Genomic DNA, 20,757 nt, shown 5'->3' on the forward strand with positions numbered 1-20,757 from the left:
ACTGCGTAATTCGTTACATAGATATCATAGTTATTAACGCAGTATACTAACTGCTGTTTCAGTAAAATTTGATTTATTTGGTTTATAAAATCCCGTTACCGTTGAACACCAGGTAGACCATAAGAATGTGCACCATACCACGATAATTAAAAGCAAACAATTCAAGATACATATAATCACAATTTACATTCACAATTGAAAAATATGCCAACAATAGGTGAGTCGATATTCCATATTCGAATTAAATTTGGTAGTATAGCATCTTTGTTGATTTTAAAATCGCTTACCAATCCCTACTCAAAATTGACAGCTGAAAATGTTTTGATGAGGTTAATGGACGTCAAAAATAATAGTTTTGAATTTGTATTGACAAACATTTGATTAGAACTTTCACATAAAATACAATAATGTGAATACAGACGGCAGATCATTAGACTACCATGTATACACTTCCTGCGGTCTCTTTTATCCTTTAACTGTTAGATTAGTCCACGCGGAATTCTTTAAATTGCAGTTCCTTTGTCATGGGACATAGTTCCGCTACAACTATCGATCGACTTAAAACTAGTAGCTTCCCCTATTAAATAACACGAAATATTGCACCAGTATAGATACATATGCAGAGAAAGAAATGTATTAGTTTATTCAAGCATAAATACAAGTGTAGTTACAGTATAACGAAAGTGCACAATTGCTAACGTGTTCATTATAATAAAATTAATGTTTATGTTTGTTAGTTAAAGTGTTAATGTTGTAAAATGAGAAAATATTGTTTCGTTGCATGAAACGAAATAGTTCCTATACCTTTATTTCACAAAGGTCACGTCCATGTATTGTTGTTCGTTTCTGTAAGTACCTATAAATAATTTTCGTAAAACAAAAAGATGTACAACTCTTTATTGAAAGTAGTCGCTTTCATTGCTTCTATAGTTAATGATAATTACAAGTTTAAATTAAGTCATTCAAGGGATACCATTTATTAATGGCTTTTTTAATTATAAATTTGTTCATTTAAATACATTTTGAAGAATTTTATTATTTTCAGAAACCATATAATATTTAATACGTCGTAAATGTAAGTTTTGTGAGTGTGTCTAATTTGTGTAATGAATATAATCCTGAAAACTAAATATGATATTTAAAAAAAACTTTACTTAATTCATAGTTTGCTTTTCAAACATTTACATGAAGTGTACTAAATTTAATAATTCAATAACTGTTGCACATCTCCAGTAATGAAGTACTAAAACATAGTATTATCAATGGATTATTAAAAAAAATTAAAAAGAGCCTTCATTATTTTATTAATCTGTTTAGTACTGTTTATATTTATTGGTAAACTATAATGGAATTCAATACAGCAAACCCAAACAATGTTGTTAATTAATTTTTTCAGAACTAAGGATAAAAATTGTTCACTGAATTAAACTTAAAACATACAACTTGTTTTATCGTTGTGTTGTGTATCAAAAGTGGATAAACTTTGGTCCCACTATTGACAGTGTAATATGGTATAATAGGGCTAAAACTACAACTGAAAGATTCAGTTAATCTGTCTAGAAATGAGATAATGATGTTGAGCAATCAAGTCCTTATTAAATTTTAATTTTTTTTATATTGAATATCTATATTAATAGGTTGCTACAGTGATGATGCAAAGGTTGCTGTTCCTTTTTACTGGTTCTTAAAATATTCAACATATAAATGTTAATCTGTTTAAAGAATATAATATACAGAAAACAAATAAAGCTTTTAAAGGTAAGTAGTCTAAAATTGTTGACAATTTCAACAAAAACTTCACATGCAAGTCTTTTATTTGTTTGACAAGTTTAATTTTTCTTGAGTTATTTGTCACTAAAGCATGTACTTTGTGTGTTTTCAATAGTATCCACTATACATCTTATGAAATGAATGTTACAGATAATTTTACTAAACAAGATTAAAATAAATTTTCAAATACATGAAAATAGAAAGTAAATACATATTATGAATTCATTAATTTGTAGACATATTAACTAATTTTTAAAATCAGACTTAGAGAAGTTTTATGCCTGCTTGGATCATTCAAAAGGATCATTCCAAATCATTATTTTAAAAACAATAATATGTTCTGATTCGAATTACAAAAATAATATTGCAATTTTAATGTAATTTAAACTTTGATCTCATATAAAAAGTCTTAATTCACAATTTATGGTCTATGTGGACTTGTAGTTTCAGCTGAAAGTTCCTGTGACCATTTTAACCAAAATTTTAAACAACAAACACACTTATAACATTTAATTTTGATACCAGTGCTATTTTGCATTTGTTGTTCGTTAATTATGATCTATTGCAGATTTTGTTGTTAGTATGTTTGTATTTTATAGCATAAATTCTGCAATTTGCAATAATTTGTATAAAAACAAAGTGATCTAGCAACATGGGCATCTCTAATATCCATGAATGACAGTAATCACCGATAAGTTTAGGATTGTTTAGTTACCTTCACAGGAAAAACAAAAGAAATATATGAAGCTATTTGGCCATCATTGTTTTATGTGTTCAATATTTTTAAAGACAGTGCAACAATCTATGCTACTACATACTATAAATGTGAAAGTTTGTACGTTTGAATTTATATTACTCAATGATGCAAAAGTGGCTGAATGCACACATAGATTATTTATAACTTTGATTAACACATAGAAACTTATTATCATGGAAAATTACCTAATCCAATGTCCTGTGGCTGTTATAAAAAATGCAACTATGTGTTGACAAACTGATGAATTAATAAATCAGCTGGTAGTTTATGAACCAAAGAATATCACAATCAATCCTCTATCTCCGGGTAATGCATTCATTATTTCTAATTTTCAAATTTAGAGAGGGTGAAACAGTGTGCCACATAAGACAAGATCTACAATCATACCAGCAAAAACCATCTGAACTGTGTACACATAATTATTTAATTAATAACAATAAAACTTCTATTGCAACAATAACTGCACAGATTATGATGCCTGACTTTTGTTTTTTCATTCCTTCCTTAATAGGTCATCATTTATTAGTTTGTATTGGTTTTTCCTCATCCGTATCCATAGCCAGCTTAATAGCTATGTGGTAGATATAAACACTGAAAATTAATAGTCAAAACATTGTACATTATTGTCTATTGAATAAATAGTTTGTGTATTGATTTTGTGTACCAGTGTAATCAAATATTTATTGATTTTGCTGTAAGTTCTCGTTTATTTGTAGTGTTTTTGTTCATAAATTTATTTTATGAGTATTACTTGTATGATACGACAGCTCACGGCTGGGTGTCGGGATGGCGAGCATGAGTTCCACGCTCGTCGAAACCGTCTCCATCAACTACGAGGACTTTAATGAAAGTTTCCTCACATGCGGCACATGTTTATGTTAGTACACATCATTTTTATACACATGCACTCAATATAACACCGCGGTATAATCGTCGTAAATGTCTGTCTGTCTTTAAAACGTAACTTAAATTTCACTTTAAGGCACTTACGATGGAGGCGAACACACCCCGAAGCTTCTGCCGTGCTCACACACGGTTTGTCTTCATTGCCTAACGCGCATCGCGGCTTCACAGACACGGGACGCCGGCAGCTTTCGATGTCCGATTTGTCGCGAACTGATCACAATACCTCGAGGAGGGGTGCCGGCTCTACCGCCTTCGTTTCTCGTCAATCAACTGCTCGATCTTATGGCACGGCAACGCCGAGAGGTTATACCGCAGTGTAGCTCGCACCCAGGCAGGGAGCTACTTTTCTGCGAGACATGCGATTGCGTTTTTTGTCGTTACTGTGCCGATGGACCGCACAGCGACACGCCGTGTGACCACACAGTTGTACCGTTTTCGATAGCGTTGAAAAGGATGTCAGAAATATTGCTATACAGAGCCAACGAATGCCTAAGCAAATTAGGTTCGGCTAGGGAAGCGGTAGCAGGTGAATTGAGGAGATTGGAAGCGGCTGCAACTGCGGCAGACGAAGCTATTGATAGACACTTTGCGGAACTGAGAGCGGCACTAGAGAAGAGGCATAATGAATTAAAGTCTGCCGCCGCAGCGGCTGCCAGTCACAAACGAAAGTTACTCGAAGAACAATTGAAGCTGATTGATGCAGAGAAATCTAAAGTAAGTACCTACCTAATATGTTATTGTCAAACTGTCTTGGTTTTTTTTTAATGATAGAAACTAGTTTTGCATCGTGAAAGTGAAAGGATTCTAATAATGCAAATTCGACTGTCTGTATTCAAATATAGTTTTGTTTAAAAAATTTATTTTGTCACGAACAAAATCAAATGAGAGGACAAAAATGAAAGGAACCCAAAACTCTATAGGCTTAGTAGCCATTTTCCATATTCATCGTTGATCACGTTAATGCTGTTTGTTTATTATCTTACCATCAGTATTATACACAACTTCAGTATTTCATTATAATATATTAAGACATACAAGAGGCAAACAAAATCACGTCCCAACAATATTAAGCGCACGTCGTAGTCCATTGATCACAGCCCGTATGCCACTGTCCATGTGGAATTAGGTATATGATTATAGTTTTATATTATTATTGATTTCCTGTCTAAGCCAGTCCACCTGTCTAAAGTGAGCGAACTTTCGGCACACCTGGTGTTTAGCGATCACCGGAGCCAATATATAAACATTACAACGTTTGAGACGTTAGCACCGCGTTTAAATCATATGTCACAGTTGTCTTACCATACCAATTGATATGCATAATATACTCGTGCGGCTTGTAATACGCCACGCGCCAGTAAAGAATCCTGGTGTTGAGCGATCACCGGAGCCCATATAGACATCACAACGTTTATACCGCCTCTTCCTTTGAGACGTTAGTACCGCGTCTAAATTATATATCACAGTTGTCCTACCATACCAATTTATGTACATAATATAGTCGTGCGGATTGTAATACGCCACGCGCCAGTAAAGAATATAAAAACCGGTCATCGTTCTCGTCGAACCCGTCGCTTGCGATGAAGGGCTCGACGAGTAAATTAACCCTCAGACACAGCCCACTGAGTTTCTCGCCGGATCTTCTCAGTGGGTCGCGTTTCCGATCCGGTGGTAGATTCTGCGAAGCACGACTCTTGCTAGGGTTCGTGTTAGCAACGTCGTCAGGTTTGAGCCCCGTGAGCTCACCTACTAGTTAAGGTTACGCTGAAATAGCCTCTCAAGGCAAGCTTAGGTAGGAGAAAAAAAAAAGAATATTAAATTAGTAAAAAAAAAACGCCATTTCAGGTGGAAGCTGAGTGTTCCGGGTTACAGCAACAGGTAGAAGTGCGTGAAGTGAGCAGCAGAGCGGCTGCTTTGGGCGCCAGACTGGGTGACGCGGCCGCATTGGCCGAGCCAAGAGAGAACGCGTTCTTAGCCGTCGACTTCGCGCACAACGACGCTCAACAACGCTTCGTGGATTCTCTCGTAGTGCTCGGTCGTGTCAGGACCAGTACTACTTTCCCGGGGCTGTGTTCGTTACAACTCGGTGAGTAATGATACGGTATTTTTACTGGTGGTAGGACCTCTTGTGAGTCCGCGCGGGTAGGCACCACCACCCTCCCTATTCCTGCCGTGAAGCAGTAAGGCGTTTCGGCTTGAAGGGTGGCGCAGCCCTAGTAACTATACTTGAGACTTTAGAACTTATATCTCAAGGTGGGTGGTGCATTTACGTTGTAGAGGTCTATGGGCTCCAGTAACCACTTAACACCAGGTGGGCTGTGAGCTCGTCCATCCATCTAAGCAAAAGCAATAAAAGAGAAATAAAAAACTAACGTTGCACTGACAGTAATTGTAGAATTAGGAGAATTGCTGGTATAGGAAGCGGTTGTTGGTAGTCTATACCATGCGGTCTATGTTACCTATTATCGAAAATTATGGAGGAAAGTCACATGTGCTCGCGATCCTCAGCAGTGAGGGAACGATGCAGAATTGCGAGGTTGAAGTGGTAGTGGTAGTTAACTTTTACGTTATCGAGAACTTTAAAAAACTCTCACTAAGCACACAGATTATGAATTTCAGAATCATCATGCGTGTCTGGTTTGGAAGTGGTGGTGGTTCTCCGCACCGTGGACTATCACGGTGAGGCTCGTAGCACCGGCGGGGACCCCGTGACGGCGGCTGCGACGCTCGATGACGCTCCTCTGCCTTGCACCGTCACCGATCTGGACTCCGGACTCTATAGGTTTGTTGGGGACCGGCGGGTGTCCGAAGCGAGGACGGACCCCTTCAAGAACTATTTTTTTTTAAACCCTTGTGCAAATACGTCTTCGAGATGTGCCTTTCGATCACATTTTATTATTTCAAGTGTATAAATACAAACTTGTAAAATAGAGTCGAAATTACGAGATTTTTCTGAGCGACTCAAGTTGCTTTGTGAGCCATAGTTGAAGTTCATAAAAAACGCTTCAATTAAGATTCGTGTCAGTCCGAAAGTTAATTTAAAATATTTTGACGTTTTTAAATTTTGAAAAGAGATCACGATTTACTGGTGATAGGACCTCTTGTGAGTCCGCACGGGTCGGTACCACCACCCTGCCTATTTCTGCCGTGAAGCAGTAATGCTTTTCGGTTTGAAGGGTGGGGCAGCCGTTGTAACTATACTGAGAACTCATACCTCAAGGTGGGTGGTTGCATTTACGTTGTAGATGTATATAGGCTAAAAAACAGATTGAGCACTGTTTTGCTTAATTGAATTAACGCTATCCGCGTCAGTTATCTGTTTGGTGGCGTAGGATCTCGATGCGTCCGTGGAGTGCGGGCTCGGTGTCGGTGCGCGTGCTGGTGTTCTCCCGCGCCGTGCGCGACTCGCCGCTGCGTGCCGCCGTGACGTCACAAGCCGCGCCGCTGCGGGTGTGGGGCGCGCGGGGGAACGGGAAGGACCAGCTGAGCCAGCCCGTCGCGCTAGCCAGGTACCGCCAGAGGGTCCGATCGGTTTATCTTCTACAACTTCTTCACAGTAGTAATAGTATCCTAGCCTGATTATTTTACTTCCAAGCTAAACGTCTACCGGATTCTATAGACAACCCATTTATATTACCTAAGCTCTCTTAAGCTCATTCAAAAAACCCATTGCCAAATAAAGTATACAGGTCTGTATTCTACAGGCTACAAAAGTTTAAGAGCCAATGACCTAAATTTTTTTTTAATCCTACCTCAGCTGATAGCCTCGAGAGGCTATTTCAGCGTAACCTTAACTAGTAGGTGAGCTCACGGGGCTCAAACCTGACGACGTTGCTAACACGAACCCTAGCAAGAGCCGTGCTTCGCAGAATCTATCACCTGATCGGAAACGCGACCCACTGAGAAGATCCGGCGAGAAACCCAGTGGGCTTTGTCTGAGGGTTAATTTACTCGTCGAGCCCTTCGTCGCAAGCGACGGGTTCGACGAGAACGATGACCGGTGCTTGAGGTACCTAAAAGCACCGTTAGTGGATCGGGAGTATCCGAAATGACGTGTTTTGGGCGACGTCGACTGCTTTCCATTCCGTCCGCAGGATCGGGAATGATTGCAAAACATTTGTCACATTTCAAAAATCGGAATGCTTCGCGACAGAAATGAGTAGGGCAATGGTACCTATCCGCTTGAGCTCAGAAAACACGCGATAAATCTATCATAATAATAAGTCATCGTGGCCTAAAGGAAAAGAGGCCCGGTGCATTCGTATCAAGCTATGTAACTGTACGGGAAATACGTACTTCACGATTGACTTCCATGGTGAAGGAATAACGTCGTGTAATAAAAGTCCAACCTGCAAAACTTATAATGTTCGGTAGTACTTGGTAGGATGTCTCTGCACGGGTACCACCACCTTGCCTAATTCTGGCGTGATGCAGTAATACGTTTCGGCTTGAAGGGTGGAGGAGTTGTTGTACTGTAAAAACTGAGACCTTAGAACTCATGTCTCATGTGGCCTCAGGTAAATACTTATCATCAGGTGGGCCGTGAACTCATCGACACGACTTCCACTGCTTCAACCTATGAAGTTTCCATAGATTATCAAAAAAAAATTAAAATAAGACTAACCTTACTTCTAAACCTAGTCTAGTAAATATGACACGATATCGACCGATATCAACCATACAGTATTGTCTATATTTCATCTAGTATTTTGAAATGCATCAAGTAAATACAAAAATAACCCATTGTAAATTTTTCCAATGATCCATTCCACTGACAAGCTTATAAACAGTATAAATGATAGTCAAACAAATTTAAAAAAAATAATAATTTAATTACATGTTTCCTTAGATGTCCGAAGCGTAAAGAAATTTATGTTCTGGATGCGGGTAACTCAAGAGTGAAAGTGTTGGACGACGAGACGTTCGCTTTCAAAACGCATATCGTGAATGAAGGTGAGCATTTTTTTTATTAATTTCGAACGAACCTAAACATCAGTAGTGGCAACAATAGAATAGTAGTTCTATTTTTCCAACTGGAAAGGCAAAGGTACCACACCATACAGCCTAATTTTTTATAATTTTTATTATGAAAAATGATAATAAGTAATATCACCTTCACACTACACCTACCAAGCTTCATCTCTGCACTCCCCTAAGGTAGACTGTTAGAGAATGCCTATGGCATTAAGTCCGCCTTTATACTTTCTAGTATAAGAAGCTATAAATAAAAATAAAATAAAAATAATATAAAATGAAGTCGATTAATATAAAACATGGCATGAAATGAAATGAGATGATATGGGATGAAATATCTCAGTAAAATGGTGGTCATTTACTGAGACTTTTTCAGTGGACTTTTTGGAGGATCCGAGAAGTTAAGTCCAGCGGCTTTGTTTCATTTTTCCACATTTGTGCTGTTTCACAGATACTAAGCAGTTAATAAACCACCTTTATTACACATTTAAACCTAAAGGAACACTAAATAGACAAAATAAAACAAATCACACAACTCCTCGCGTTCCCAACAAAAAATCCACAATAATAGAAAATTTATTTTAAAGCTGACAATTATTATAAGGAAAACAAAAAACTGTGTTTACTTGGCTGGTTAATAGTGCGAACTTGTCAATCTGTTGCCAAGTGAAACTGCGGCTCTACATTGGTGATCTTCGTCCAATCCCTGATATTTCTTAGCCTTGAATTTTGCGGCTCCAACGCTAAACAGCGGCCTAGCTCTGCCTCTGCATTGCTGAAGTCCATGGGCCATGGTAACCACTCACCATCAGGTGGCCGTATTCTCGTCGCCTACAGGGGTAATAAAAAAAGCAAATATCAATCTCTTCGCTTTTTCATGGTATTCCCCAGTTTTTACGACATGCTTACACGCCTTAGTACGGTGTATAGGCAATTAGAATGATAATTCTAAAATAATAATAATTCTCTTTGAACAATTTAACTATTCAAAAATTCCACAAATCAGTTAGTTTCAAGTTGATGATGATCTTGTAACTAAGTAATATTCAGGATACATTCGTAAACAATAGAATTTGTAAGATGAACTTTTACTATATCTAAAATCTCACTGTTACTCATTAACCTGATATAACCTAACAAGCTGTAAAGTATCCAAAACGCCGGAAATAATAAGATAAGAACATGAAATAGTATTAATAGGAGTATTAAGCGATAGGCAGCAGCTTGGCTCTGCCCCTGGCATTGCTGAAGTCTATGGGCGACGGTAACCATTCACCAAAACCATGATTAAACTGAAAAGTTTCTCTACGACTTGCGATTACCTAAGAAAATCCCATACAACCTCACAACCTCATATAAATTTTAAGACTATTGTCAGGACTGGCGGGTCGCAGTTGTACCGGCATTGCTGTGACCGCGGAGGGCGTGGCCGCCGTCAATTGGAGGACTCGCACTATCACGGAGGTGAACAAAATTTATATTTATATCTGAAAAATTAAACTAATTTAGCTCAAATAGAAGAATCTGTTTTCAAAAATATGCTGTAGTTAGTTGGCGATTACTTGCCCACTGAATTTCTCGCCAGATCTTCTCAGTTAGTCGCGTTTCCGATCTGGTGGCAGATTCTGCGAAGCGCAGCTCTTGCTAGGGTTCGTGTTAGCAACGTCGTCAGGTTTGAGCCCCGTGAGCTCACCTACTAGTTAAGGTTACGCTGATATAGCCTCTCAAAGCTCTCAGCTTAGGTAGGATAAAAAAAAAAGTTACAATAATAATGACACAACAAAATTTCAGGTGAACACGGAAGGTACGACGCTAAGAACGATTCGTTCGGATCGTCTGGTGGAGCCGGTGTGCGTGGCGGCCGACGTGGCGACGCGACGTCTGGCCGTCGCCGACAATGGCGCCAGAACTGTCTTCGTCTTCGATCGCTACGGAAACATCGAAAGAGAAGTACGTCTGTTGATAGCTTCAACCCCGTCCGGGTCTATATATATAACCTCTCAAGCTACCAGCGAATAGTAAAAAAAAAACTTACGACCAAATACATACATGCTTTGGAACAGATTTTCTTGCGTGCGAACGACAAGGACGGAACTTGTATAAAATGTGTTGTATATCATCTCGCATCAAAACTGTACAATCTCAAAACTTACTAAATTTTACAGGAGAGTGTTTTAAAGGTTTAACACATGATATTTTTAATATTAATTATCTTTGCAACATTTATTTTTTTATTTTTTTTGTTTTCACCAGTTACATTATCTATCTTTTAAAGTAAGATAAAATTATGTATTAATAGTAGTCGAAGTATAGGTAGACTAAAAAAAATCTAAAACCAAACTGCACTCTTTTGACAGTATTTATAAAAAAAATACTGTTGATATCAAATGATTCCGAATATTAACTCAATTTCGAATATGTTTGGAAATTGTACACTTTTAATGCGAAAAGACGATATGTCAAAATCACAAATACAATATTGATATTGGTATAATTATATTTTTTCATGTAAAATATGGCAAGGATTTAGTTTTGTTTGTGTGAGTTTCTAATAGATGGCGGTGTAAGTTTGGGTGGTCGGTTTGGGTATCTAATAGATGTCGCTGTGTTTTACGCCGGATTTTCTTAGCGGGTCGCAATTTCGATCCGGTAGTAAATGCATAGGGGAGTAAGGGGAGATCGGAATGCTACCTTCACCGGCCCTATTGTCAACCCCACCTGCACGCGCCGGATGGCGGCGGCGACCAACAGTTGCCGTGGTGCTTCCTGCTAGAGAACGAACGGGGCAATGGCGACCGAGCAATGGCGGTATAACCATACACACCCGTCAGGACAACCTGTACGGAAGAGGCGTCAGAAACCTTTGGGATCAAATACCCCCTAAAATGCTGGTGCAGAAGGCAACGGGAAACCACTGCACTAATTTCCCACGAGAGTCATGAGCAGGTCGTATCCGACTGATGCATGACCACGACCACTCTGTCAAGAGTGTACGAATAGGAAGAAGAGTAAATGCATTCGCGAAGCAACTGTCCGTAAGCTGTTAGATCTCCTTTGGAGGCGCTCGGGTAGTTGTTATCAAATCCCACCCTTCCTGGCTGAGCCTTTGCCCGCCCATCTGTCCTGGTGAAACTGGAAAGGCCTTCGGGCTAACAGCAATCCTTCCTTCACAAAAAAAAGGCACGTGAACGTTTCAAGAAATCGATGTATGATTTTTAATTGTATGAAACGTCATTTAATTAGCCGTAGTCAGAGCAAAGCGAATCATGACCTGATTTACTAGTGTTTTTTATAAACTTACTGGTTAATATTTATGTTATTCCTTCATCGTGTAAGTTTATCGTGAACACGTTTTCGGGATCGGATAAAGTAATCATACGAATGAATCTTTTTCAATATCTATGTCATAATTGAGTTTATTTACAACTAAAAAAATATCAGTTATTTAGCAAATCAAATCAATGATAAATTAAAAAGACAGATACGATCTTAAAGATGGTACGATAGAAGTTTGTTGACACACTTCCATTGTATCGGTTTTGTTTAGATAATCTATTCGATCTATGATTTTATCAACGTTAACAAATTACATTGTTTATCGAAAATCTATGTTTTTTTTTTTATGTTTGACGGATTTATATTTGCAGATAGGCAACGGTGATCTCGGCTTAGTGGGTGGTCTAGCTTTATCCGAAGACCTCATCATCATAGCTGACGTGGCGGTGCGGATCTACGATTCTGAAGGAAATCTCAAAAACACATTGGCCCCCGTCCCCAAAGGTAAATCAAATTCGTTTATAATAAACACGACTGTACTCAAAATTTAAATTAGACAAAGTTGTAGATGTCGGTTATAACGATATTAATATATTTTGCTTCAACTGCGATTCTTCACGTCGCCAGTTCGGGTGTGTCGAATTATGTAGTCGTCGTGGCCTAAAGGATAAGACGTCCGGTGCATTTGTTTGTAGCGATTCACCGGTGTTCGAATCCCGCAGCCGGGTACCAATTTTTTTAATGAAATACGTACTTAACAATTGTTCACGATTGACTTCCACGGTGAAGGAATAAAACATCGTGTAATAAAAATCAAACTCTCAAATTTATAATTTGCGTAATTACTGGTGGTAGGACCTCTTGTGAATCCGCACGGGTAGTAGTACCACCACCCTGCCTATTTCTGCCGTGAAGCAGTAATGCATTTCGGTTTGAAGGGTGGGGCAGCCGCTTTAACTATACTGAGACGTCACTCCGGTTTGAGCCGTGAGCTCACCTACTAGTTAAGGTTACGCTGAAATAGCCTCTCAAGGCTATCAGTTTAGGTAGGAAAAAAAAACAGACCTTAGAATTCATATCTCAAGGTGGCGGCATTTACGTTGCATGTCTATAGGCTCCAGTAACCACCTAACAGCAGGTGAGTTGTTAGCTCGTCCACACATTTAAGCAACACAAAAAATAAAAAATAATAATTGGATAATCAAAATACGGACATCTCTATTCATTTACAGGTCGAGGGGTGTACGGTGGGGTGGCTATAGACGAGACCGGCAGCGGCAAGCACATCGTGTGCGCTCGCTCGGTGCGCGGGCGGGCCGCCCTCGTGGTGCTGGAGGCGGGGGGCGGCGGGAAGACGCTGGCGGCCTGCGAGCTCCTCGACAAGAAGCCGCGGAGGGTCGCCGGCATCGCGCTGCTGCCCAACAAGAAGGTGCTGCTAGCCGACCTGGCGGGAGACTGCTTAAGACTGCACACTTACTGGTGAAAGGTGACTAATTAGCTTGTTATCTATACTAACTAGTAGTCGCCCGCAATAGTCGTAATACGACTATAATTATTTGAAATCATCTCACTCACACTCACTCACATGAGGTCCTACCGCCAGTAATTACGTAAATTATAATTTTGTGGGTTTGATTTTTATTACACGATGTTATTCCTTCACCGTGGAAGTCAATCGTGAACATTTGTTGAGTACGTATTTCATTAGAAAAATTAGTATCCGCCTGGGATTCCAACACCGGTACATCGCTCAACGAATGCACCGGACGTCTTATCCCTAGTCACACCTAACACCTATCAGAGACGGTACAGACCACAAGTAAATTTTTGTGCCTACCTTGAGAGATGAAGTTATGGTCCGAATAACGATTTGTCCTACCTTTCAACTGGAACGTATGATTGGTTCACAAAAGACATAGACATAAACACCTTGCTATTCCTTGCATCATTCAGTCTCCTATTATTTCAAAGCTCATGGATAAAATATGGTACATAATATCGAGTCTGGTTTCAGACAGTAGATACTCATTACTATAACTTATTCCAATCGTCACGTAATGTGCTGGTGGTTTGTTAAATTTTAATTAATTGGTAACAGTAAATTGTATAAAAACATAATTAAATTTTACTGCACACCAAAACACAATTAACATTTAAAAATAGTCAACAAGCTACATGTTAACTATATATACTTATATTTATATTTTTTCAAACATGTTATACAATGTAATATGCTTTTAAACTTGTTATTACTAATTCCCATTAATTTGAGGCAAATAAAAATTAATTGGTTATTGTTTCAGATGACCACATCTCGAATGAGCCGGGTCACGCTGGTAAGATGACCATCGAACGAATTTCATGCTAGTCCATAAACGCATCGAGAAACGATAGTAATGTCGGCCATATGTACACGCGCGAAATGAAGGCGCGGAACTTAGTACTTGCACCAAAGTCTTTAGTCGACCTGCACTAACTACAGGTCGCTAACTTACGCTATACTACGCGATCAAGCTAAGAATGGCATTGACCGGTTTTAACTACAAAAAAAAAAACTAACTTTGTAAAATTATTTTCTAATAAAGTTTCTGTTCACATGTTTCAAGTAAGCAGCAGTTCATCTAGGAACTTTCCCATGTGAAGTAACATTAATTTTACAAGCACGAAAATCTATCAAATTCGTAATATAAATGTATCGATAGTCAGCCTTCGAGATTCACGTTACCGTATGTCAAAACAATGTTCGTGCTCTCGATTATAAGTTTCGAGTTTCGAGAACGTGGCAACGCGATTACGAAACTAAAGTAATTAAATTCATTCGTGCTTCTGAAATTAGTTCTATTTACGGACGGTAGGGGCGCTGTTTAAACCCTATATTCGATTTTATCGATAGCGATACTTTATCGATAGTCATTCGTGCTCGTCCCTCAGAGGTCATTGGCTTATCTTTGTTTTGATCGCATAGTACACGATTAATTTTAGTACTTACAGTATTTATTTCTTGCTATTGTGTATTTTTTAGTTAACTGTCGATAGTAGTAGTTTGAAAACGCGACTGATTTTTTTTTTCGTTATTTTAATTTGGCTCTTTCTTTCTCAAAATTCCCACAAGCCATAATAGTGTTTATGTAGCTTACTTGAGCTTTTAATACTTTAAGGTAAAATCGACGATTATAAGCATTTCGGTTCTTAAATCTCGGAGTTAAGACTGAGAATTCGATGCATCTAATATTTCGATGTGATCCCATAAATTTAATCGATATAATAAATGAGTATCGATCGCTAGCATAACGTTCTGAATGATCGATCGTTAATTTTTAAGAGGCGATTTTCCTCTAAGCTAGTCTTACGGACAAAGCATTTACTGTCTAAAAGTCCTAACATCACGTTTATTATAGAAAAACGACAATATTTAATAATCAAATTAAGAAATGGTTAACAAGAAAAATCGTTTATTTATATAAGTATAAAAACTACGTCATCTCATACAAATAGATTCAATATCAAAGTTACTATAGAAACATAAATAATCCATCCATTTGCTTTACAAATCAGTACCTAATTCATATTAGTTAATAATAACTACCTTTATCCATGTCAATTTGCTCAATCGTATAACTAAAACACCATATCACAAAGGGAAAGCTTCCATTTTGTTAGATTAAATAAACAAATAAGTATGAAAAAAAGCAACAGATTAGCACGGAATTGCATTATGCTCAAAAGGCAGATGGACAACTTCTATTTTCAAATTTTCAAGCTACAATGCGCGTGACGTAATTTGGGGCCAAACTAATTGACAAGATACCCTTTTTTTTTTTGGAGTTTCTGGCCTGTTATCTAGAGACCTTTAGGCCAACAAGCTACCCATAGATCATACACTAATACAGATTGTGTTGTTATTGGTTAATTAATTACTATGAAAATTTGTTAGAATTATAGTCAGAGTTGATATAAAATATAAATACAAACCTGAATAATAGTGATTGAATTATCTTATTAATTTAATCAAACTCCCTTATAGCTGATGTCCGGTTGCCTATTGATTGTATTTTTATTGTTTGACGTTCTATAATTTCATTTTAAAATAAGCAAATTGAAAGTCCCATCGACTGTTTCTTTAGTTTTCTATTCAGTCTAGAACAATAACATCATGAAAGTTGTAGCATAGAGTTTGGTTTTCCAAAGCAGAATTCATTGCTAATTATTTTAGGGAATGATCACCGATATTGTGTAACTTGCATTTTGTTCCCACGCGTTCTATTTTAAGATTAATGTTATAATAATTATCTTTGTGCTAACATACTACACGGCGCTTAAAATTTGGCAAAACCGTATCTACACCGAATTTTATCAATGATTTACATATCTTAAGAACTAAAAGCTAACTAAATAGCTTTCTATAAAACATATAAACTACGTTTCTTTGTTATATCTAGTGTATTATTAAATATTTATAAGTCTTTATAGAATCGTTGACTGCATTTTATTGGTTCATTAGTTGTATCGTGTTTTTTTTTATTTACTTCCTAGTGCTTAATGCTTATGTAATATGAATCTCAACGGAAGTGTACTTGATTTAAAAATATTGAAGAGGCCTCGAATTTTTACGTAATATTTATCAATATCGTTCTACGACAACTCAAATATTTATTTTTTAATATAATAATGTAATTCACTACCACGTTATCAAGTTACTAAAATACATAATTTAAATTTCCAAATATATAACAAAACGTATTAATTATAAAGATTATATTTGAACTTTAGTAAAAAAAATATCCGAATGATTAAGCTATTTATTTATTTAACTTATGCTATTTAAACTATGAGTGGAATTGTTTTAATTTTGATCGCAGTGTTAAATTTTACATGTGAGAAGACGCGCTTACGTCCCACGTCCCAACACCAAGTGGGCTGTGAGCTCGTCCACACATCTAAGCAATTAAAAAGAAAAGTGCGATTCTAATTTCCATTTTCTAAAAATAATGCAAAATTCAATGTTTTTTAAATATATGTAGTTATCAACAACAATGTTTGATCGACAATGTTATGAGATAATTTCGAAAAATAATTCGAAAACATTATGATACCGAGTAAAACAAGTTAATGATTTAAAAAAAAAACTTGATTAAAATCCAAATATTCCCCCGATACTTCGATAAAATGTGATCGAGGGCGTTTAGTGCGGTATTGTTTCAGTCCATTCTTAAATAAGCAGGTGCTGAGAATTGGGACCTTTTTTTACACCATTACATGATCGATTGGCGTGACCTAACAACTTTGTAACAATTGCAATACATACTGCACTAAAATGTACAGACGGTTTATATGTCGTACAGAAATTTATGTGTTTCAAATATAAATAATAGAATTTATTTATATATACTAGCGACCCGCCCTCGCTTCGCTTCGGAAACTGTAATTTATTATTAATTTCTCCACTATTTAATGGATGTTATTATACACATAAGCCTTCCTCTTCAATCACTCTATCTATTAAAAAATACCGCATCAAAATCCATTGCGTAGTTTTAAAGATTTAAGCATACATAGGGACAGACAGATATAGGGACAGAGAAAGCGACTTTGTTTTATACTATGTAGTGATTCTGTTCCTAATTTTTTTTTTTAATACTTATTTAATTAGACTTGAAATATTTGAGTTGTCGTTTATGACTTATATTGAATTTGAGTTTCGACTAAATACTTATTGTGAAATAAATTTATTTTAGGTTTGGCGTAATGGAATTAGGCGTTTGTAGAATTTAGTCATAGTTCGTAATGTGAACGAGTGCCTGATAGTCACCGACTGTGACAATATTAACATTTGTTTTGAAATAATATTTTTAACAATTTGATGCTAAGGAAAAACTTTTTTTATTTTCTGTTAAAACAATGAAACCAACAAGTGAAATAATTTCATTCAAATAAAAAAGGGATATAAATAATTTAATATAAATCATATATTTTGACTCAGCGTTATTCAGCTTTAAAAGTTCAATGAAACATACTTGGGCCCCCGCAGTTTGAATACATCAATATACCTACCTACATAGGAGAATGTATAATAACAATATGAATTTGTATGAACAGAAATAGAAAAATGTTGTTTATATAATATTGTTTATCAAATGCGTCGCCAAGGTTCGCTTGAATCATCGGACGCTTTTAAGAAAGTGTATTCAGAGTTGTCGTTGAATTTATCATCTTTACAAAGTATTTAATTATTTATTGCAACTCAAGGAACAACTAAAATATTATTAAAATTGACTCGGAAAAGGAAATTGAAGATTTCAAATATCATACCCTACATTCTATGTCTATACTTAATATTATAAAGAGGAAAGATTTGTTTGTTTGTTTGTTTCGAATAGGCTCCGAAACTACTGGACCGATTTGAAAAATTATTTTTCCATTAGAAGCCGACATTGTCCCTGATGAACATTCATTTTTTTTTATTTTTTATTTTTTGTTTCATGTTTGTTTTAATGTTTCCGAAGCGAAGCGAGGGCGGGTCGCTATATTATATAAAATAACAAAGTTTAAAAAATGTTCTTATTGTGTTCGTTTAACTTAAGTCTTATTTAACTCCTAAGACAACGTTGGCTAAAAGACATTTGCCATTTCAAATGACGAAACTATATAGTTATCATTTTAATACGTTCTGTCGGTTAAAACCATTTTGCAATAATTAATAAAACGAAACGGTTATTATTTTAATTACATTTAATGACTATAAAAGATTAATAATTATTATTGTTAATGTAAAAAAAAAGCTGTTACGACCGCATCACGTTGTTGCCGGTGCCGACTCAGTGACGCGCACACAATATATAACTCAATACCTATATCGTCTTCTCGCATTAAAACTGTATAATCTCAATCACTTACTAATTTTACAGGAGAGTGTTTTAAAGGTTTAACATGTAATATTCTTAATATAAATCATCTTTGCAACATTTTTTTTTACTATGAATTAATTTTGTTTATATAACCTAAAAACAAACCAAACCAAACCATATAACCAAATGTTTCAGAATATTAACTCAATTTCGAATATTTTTGAAAATTGTACACTTTTAATGCGAAAAGGCGATATGTATACGTTATATAAAATTAAAAATATTCGTAACAAAAATACCATTGCATTTTCAAATCAATCATTCGACATCACACATTTAAACTAATAATATTTCATGTTGTTTTATTTTATTAAAATTCAAATTACGAATATACGTGAGACTAAAAGAAATTCAATGTTTTATTGTATCAATAAATACTTTCAATTGTTGCCATAATAGTTAAGCGCGCTTTGGCAATGTTTACATTAATGTGTTCGAATTTTCGAATACCATCGTTCGATAGTATTTTGTAAACCAAAACACCACGGGGCTATTTAAACATATTTCAAAATGTGTATTTGTATAGTTTCGTTGACCGGTACCAACGTTATAATTGCGTCATTATTGTTATAACAATGTTTTTCTCACCTTGAATAGGCAAAGATTGTTAAAACTTGATGCCGCTATTGAGTGTAAGATTTGTATTTTAATAATCGTGTGGTGTGGATTGTGTACGCTCGCTCTTGTGTTAGTTATTGGTTGACGGTATTCTCTTTTGTAATTTGAGTATGATTATGAAAATAAAGTTGAGGTAATTTTTAAAAAAATGCTCACGTCAATCATTACGAATAAATAAACGAATCAAAAAATTGTTCTGATGTGTGCTAGCAAATACTTAATATACATATCGCAGGGTGAAAGGATATTTGGTTTAAGCGACAATTCGCTTAGTACGCAACATTTATCTTTCTAATCAAAGATCGGTTTTATTTGGTATTAGCATCAACGATTCGTTGTTTTTCATTGAACTTCTATTAAGTTTAATCAATTCAAATAACTGAAGAAGTTTTGTTTTTGTTATGATATTTTTTCCAAAATTTACCCAATAACTTTTCCACCCCTCGATATGTGGCTGTCTTTTATATGTCGTCTTTTAATAGGACACAAATTGTTTGTCTTGTATGCTACGTATGCTTTATTTTCGTAGCCCGAGTGTTATTATAATAAACCGACCGTGTAATATTTTGTCACAAATCTGTCACGCCTCACTGCCTCTAAATTCTCATGCATTTACGAACACAAATTTTATTATTGAAAACTTATTATATAGGTCAGTTAAATGAAAAAAATTGGTACAAAACTAACATAAAACTATCAATTAAAGATGTATTTTCGTCGTTCGTTCAAATAAAATTATTATAGTTGTCAATATTAGTATCGTATTGCAGATGATGATTATAAATGATTACTATATATATTAGACATAAAATCGTAATATATATTTTGTGATGAAATTGATTTGGAGCTGTCACGGATATAACCCGATTATCATAGTGATTATTCTTGTTGAAGCTGAAACGTGTTTATTTGTTAGCTGTGAAACTGTACTTAATAAATCACAGAGTATCTCAGTGTATTGTCGATAGCGTCACTTTTGTGCAAACGCAATAAAGTTCAATTTAAAAATAAAAAAATGCATATTTCTTTTAGCCTTAAGTTTTCTGCAGTCATTAAAATTGTATTTCTTCAATAATTTTGACTGTGAACAAATCGCCAGGGAAAATATTGCAGAGTGGAGTAAACACTACTACAATAAATTTTAGAGCAGCGCCAAAAATATTGTCTTTGAACTCGGTCAAGATAAAGGCTACGGTTACAATTAGGCATCAGAGTGCTTAGTGCGAGTTTCTTAACGTTCTCTATAGCGTAAAAGTTAACTCAATTATGTATGCACTTGGAATAGCACCCCTAGCGGCAAACGTAGCCAAACGATACCATATATGAGCTAACAAAAATATGGGCTAACTTTACGCTGTCGAGAACGTTATGCTGTGATAGAAACCAGGTGATGGGATCGTCTGAAATGACTTATCAATCGCAATCGCAAATGTTCACGATTGACTTCCACGGTGAAGGAATAACATCGCGTAATAAAAATGAAACCCTGGTAACAAAAACAAGTAATTACTAGCGGCAGGACCTCTTGTGAGCCGGCCTATTTCTGCCGTG

General features: G+C 36.1%; 1 protein-coding gene across 3 annotated transcripts; it reads left to right on the forward strand.

The window, feature by feature from the left end:
• The first annotated feature begins 294 nt into the window (after nt 1-294).
• LOC114252636 (tripartite motif-containing protein 3) lies at nt 295-20,222 on the forward strand. 3 transcript variants are annotated; one of them, XM_028187199.2, is made up of 13 exons: nt 295-848; nt 1,638-1,758; nt 3,295-3,404; nt 3,510-4,147; nt 5,279-5,519; nt 6,053-6,215; nt 6,766-6,942; nt 8,283-8,386; nt 9,786-9,871; nt 10,199-10,357; nt 12,055-12,187; nt 12,916-13,169; nt 13,987-20,222. In XM_028187199.2, the coding sequence occupies exons 3-12, from the start codon at nt 3,314-3,316 to the stop codon at nt 13,164-13,166; spliced, it is 2,043 nt and encodes a 680-aa protein (XP_028043000.2). In that variant the 5' UTR covers nt 295-848; nt 1,638-1,758; nt 3,295-3,313; the 3' UTR covers nt 13,167-13,169; nt 13,987-20,222. The 3 variants fall into 3 exon arrangements, with proteins under 3 accessions (XP_028043000.2, XP_028042998.2, XP_089585305.1); XM_028187197.2 differs by lacking the exon at nt 1,638-1,758; XM_089729179.1 differs by lacking the exons at nt 295-848; nt 1,638-1,758 and adding an exon at nt 3,203-3,221.
• Nucleotides 20,223-20,757: the final 535 nt, after the last annotated feature.

This window comes from Bombyx mandarina, chromosome 08 (genome assembly GCF_030267445.1).
Source record: "Bombyx mandarina strain Sakado chromosome 08, ASM3026744v2".
NCBI lineage: Eukaryota > Metazoa > Arthropoda > Insecta > Lepidoptera > Bombycidae > Bombyx > Bombyx mandarina.

Bases quoted from the DNA above. Each gene is read 5' to 3' on its own strand.
- LOC114252636 (XM_028187197.2), top strand. From the start codon at position 829: ATGTATTGTTGTTCGTTTCT. The intron at 849-3,294 runs GTAAGTACCTAT...ATGATACGACAG, and splicing joins ATGTATTGTTGTTCGTTTCT to CTCACGGCTGGGTGTCGGGA. The intron at 3,405-3,509 runs GTTAGTACACAT...TTTCACTTTAAG, and splicing joins CACATGCGGCACATGTTTAT to GCACTTACGATGGAGGCGAA.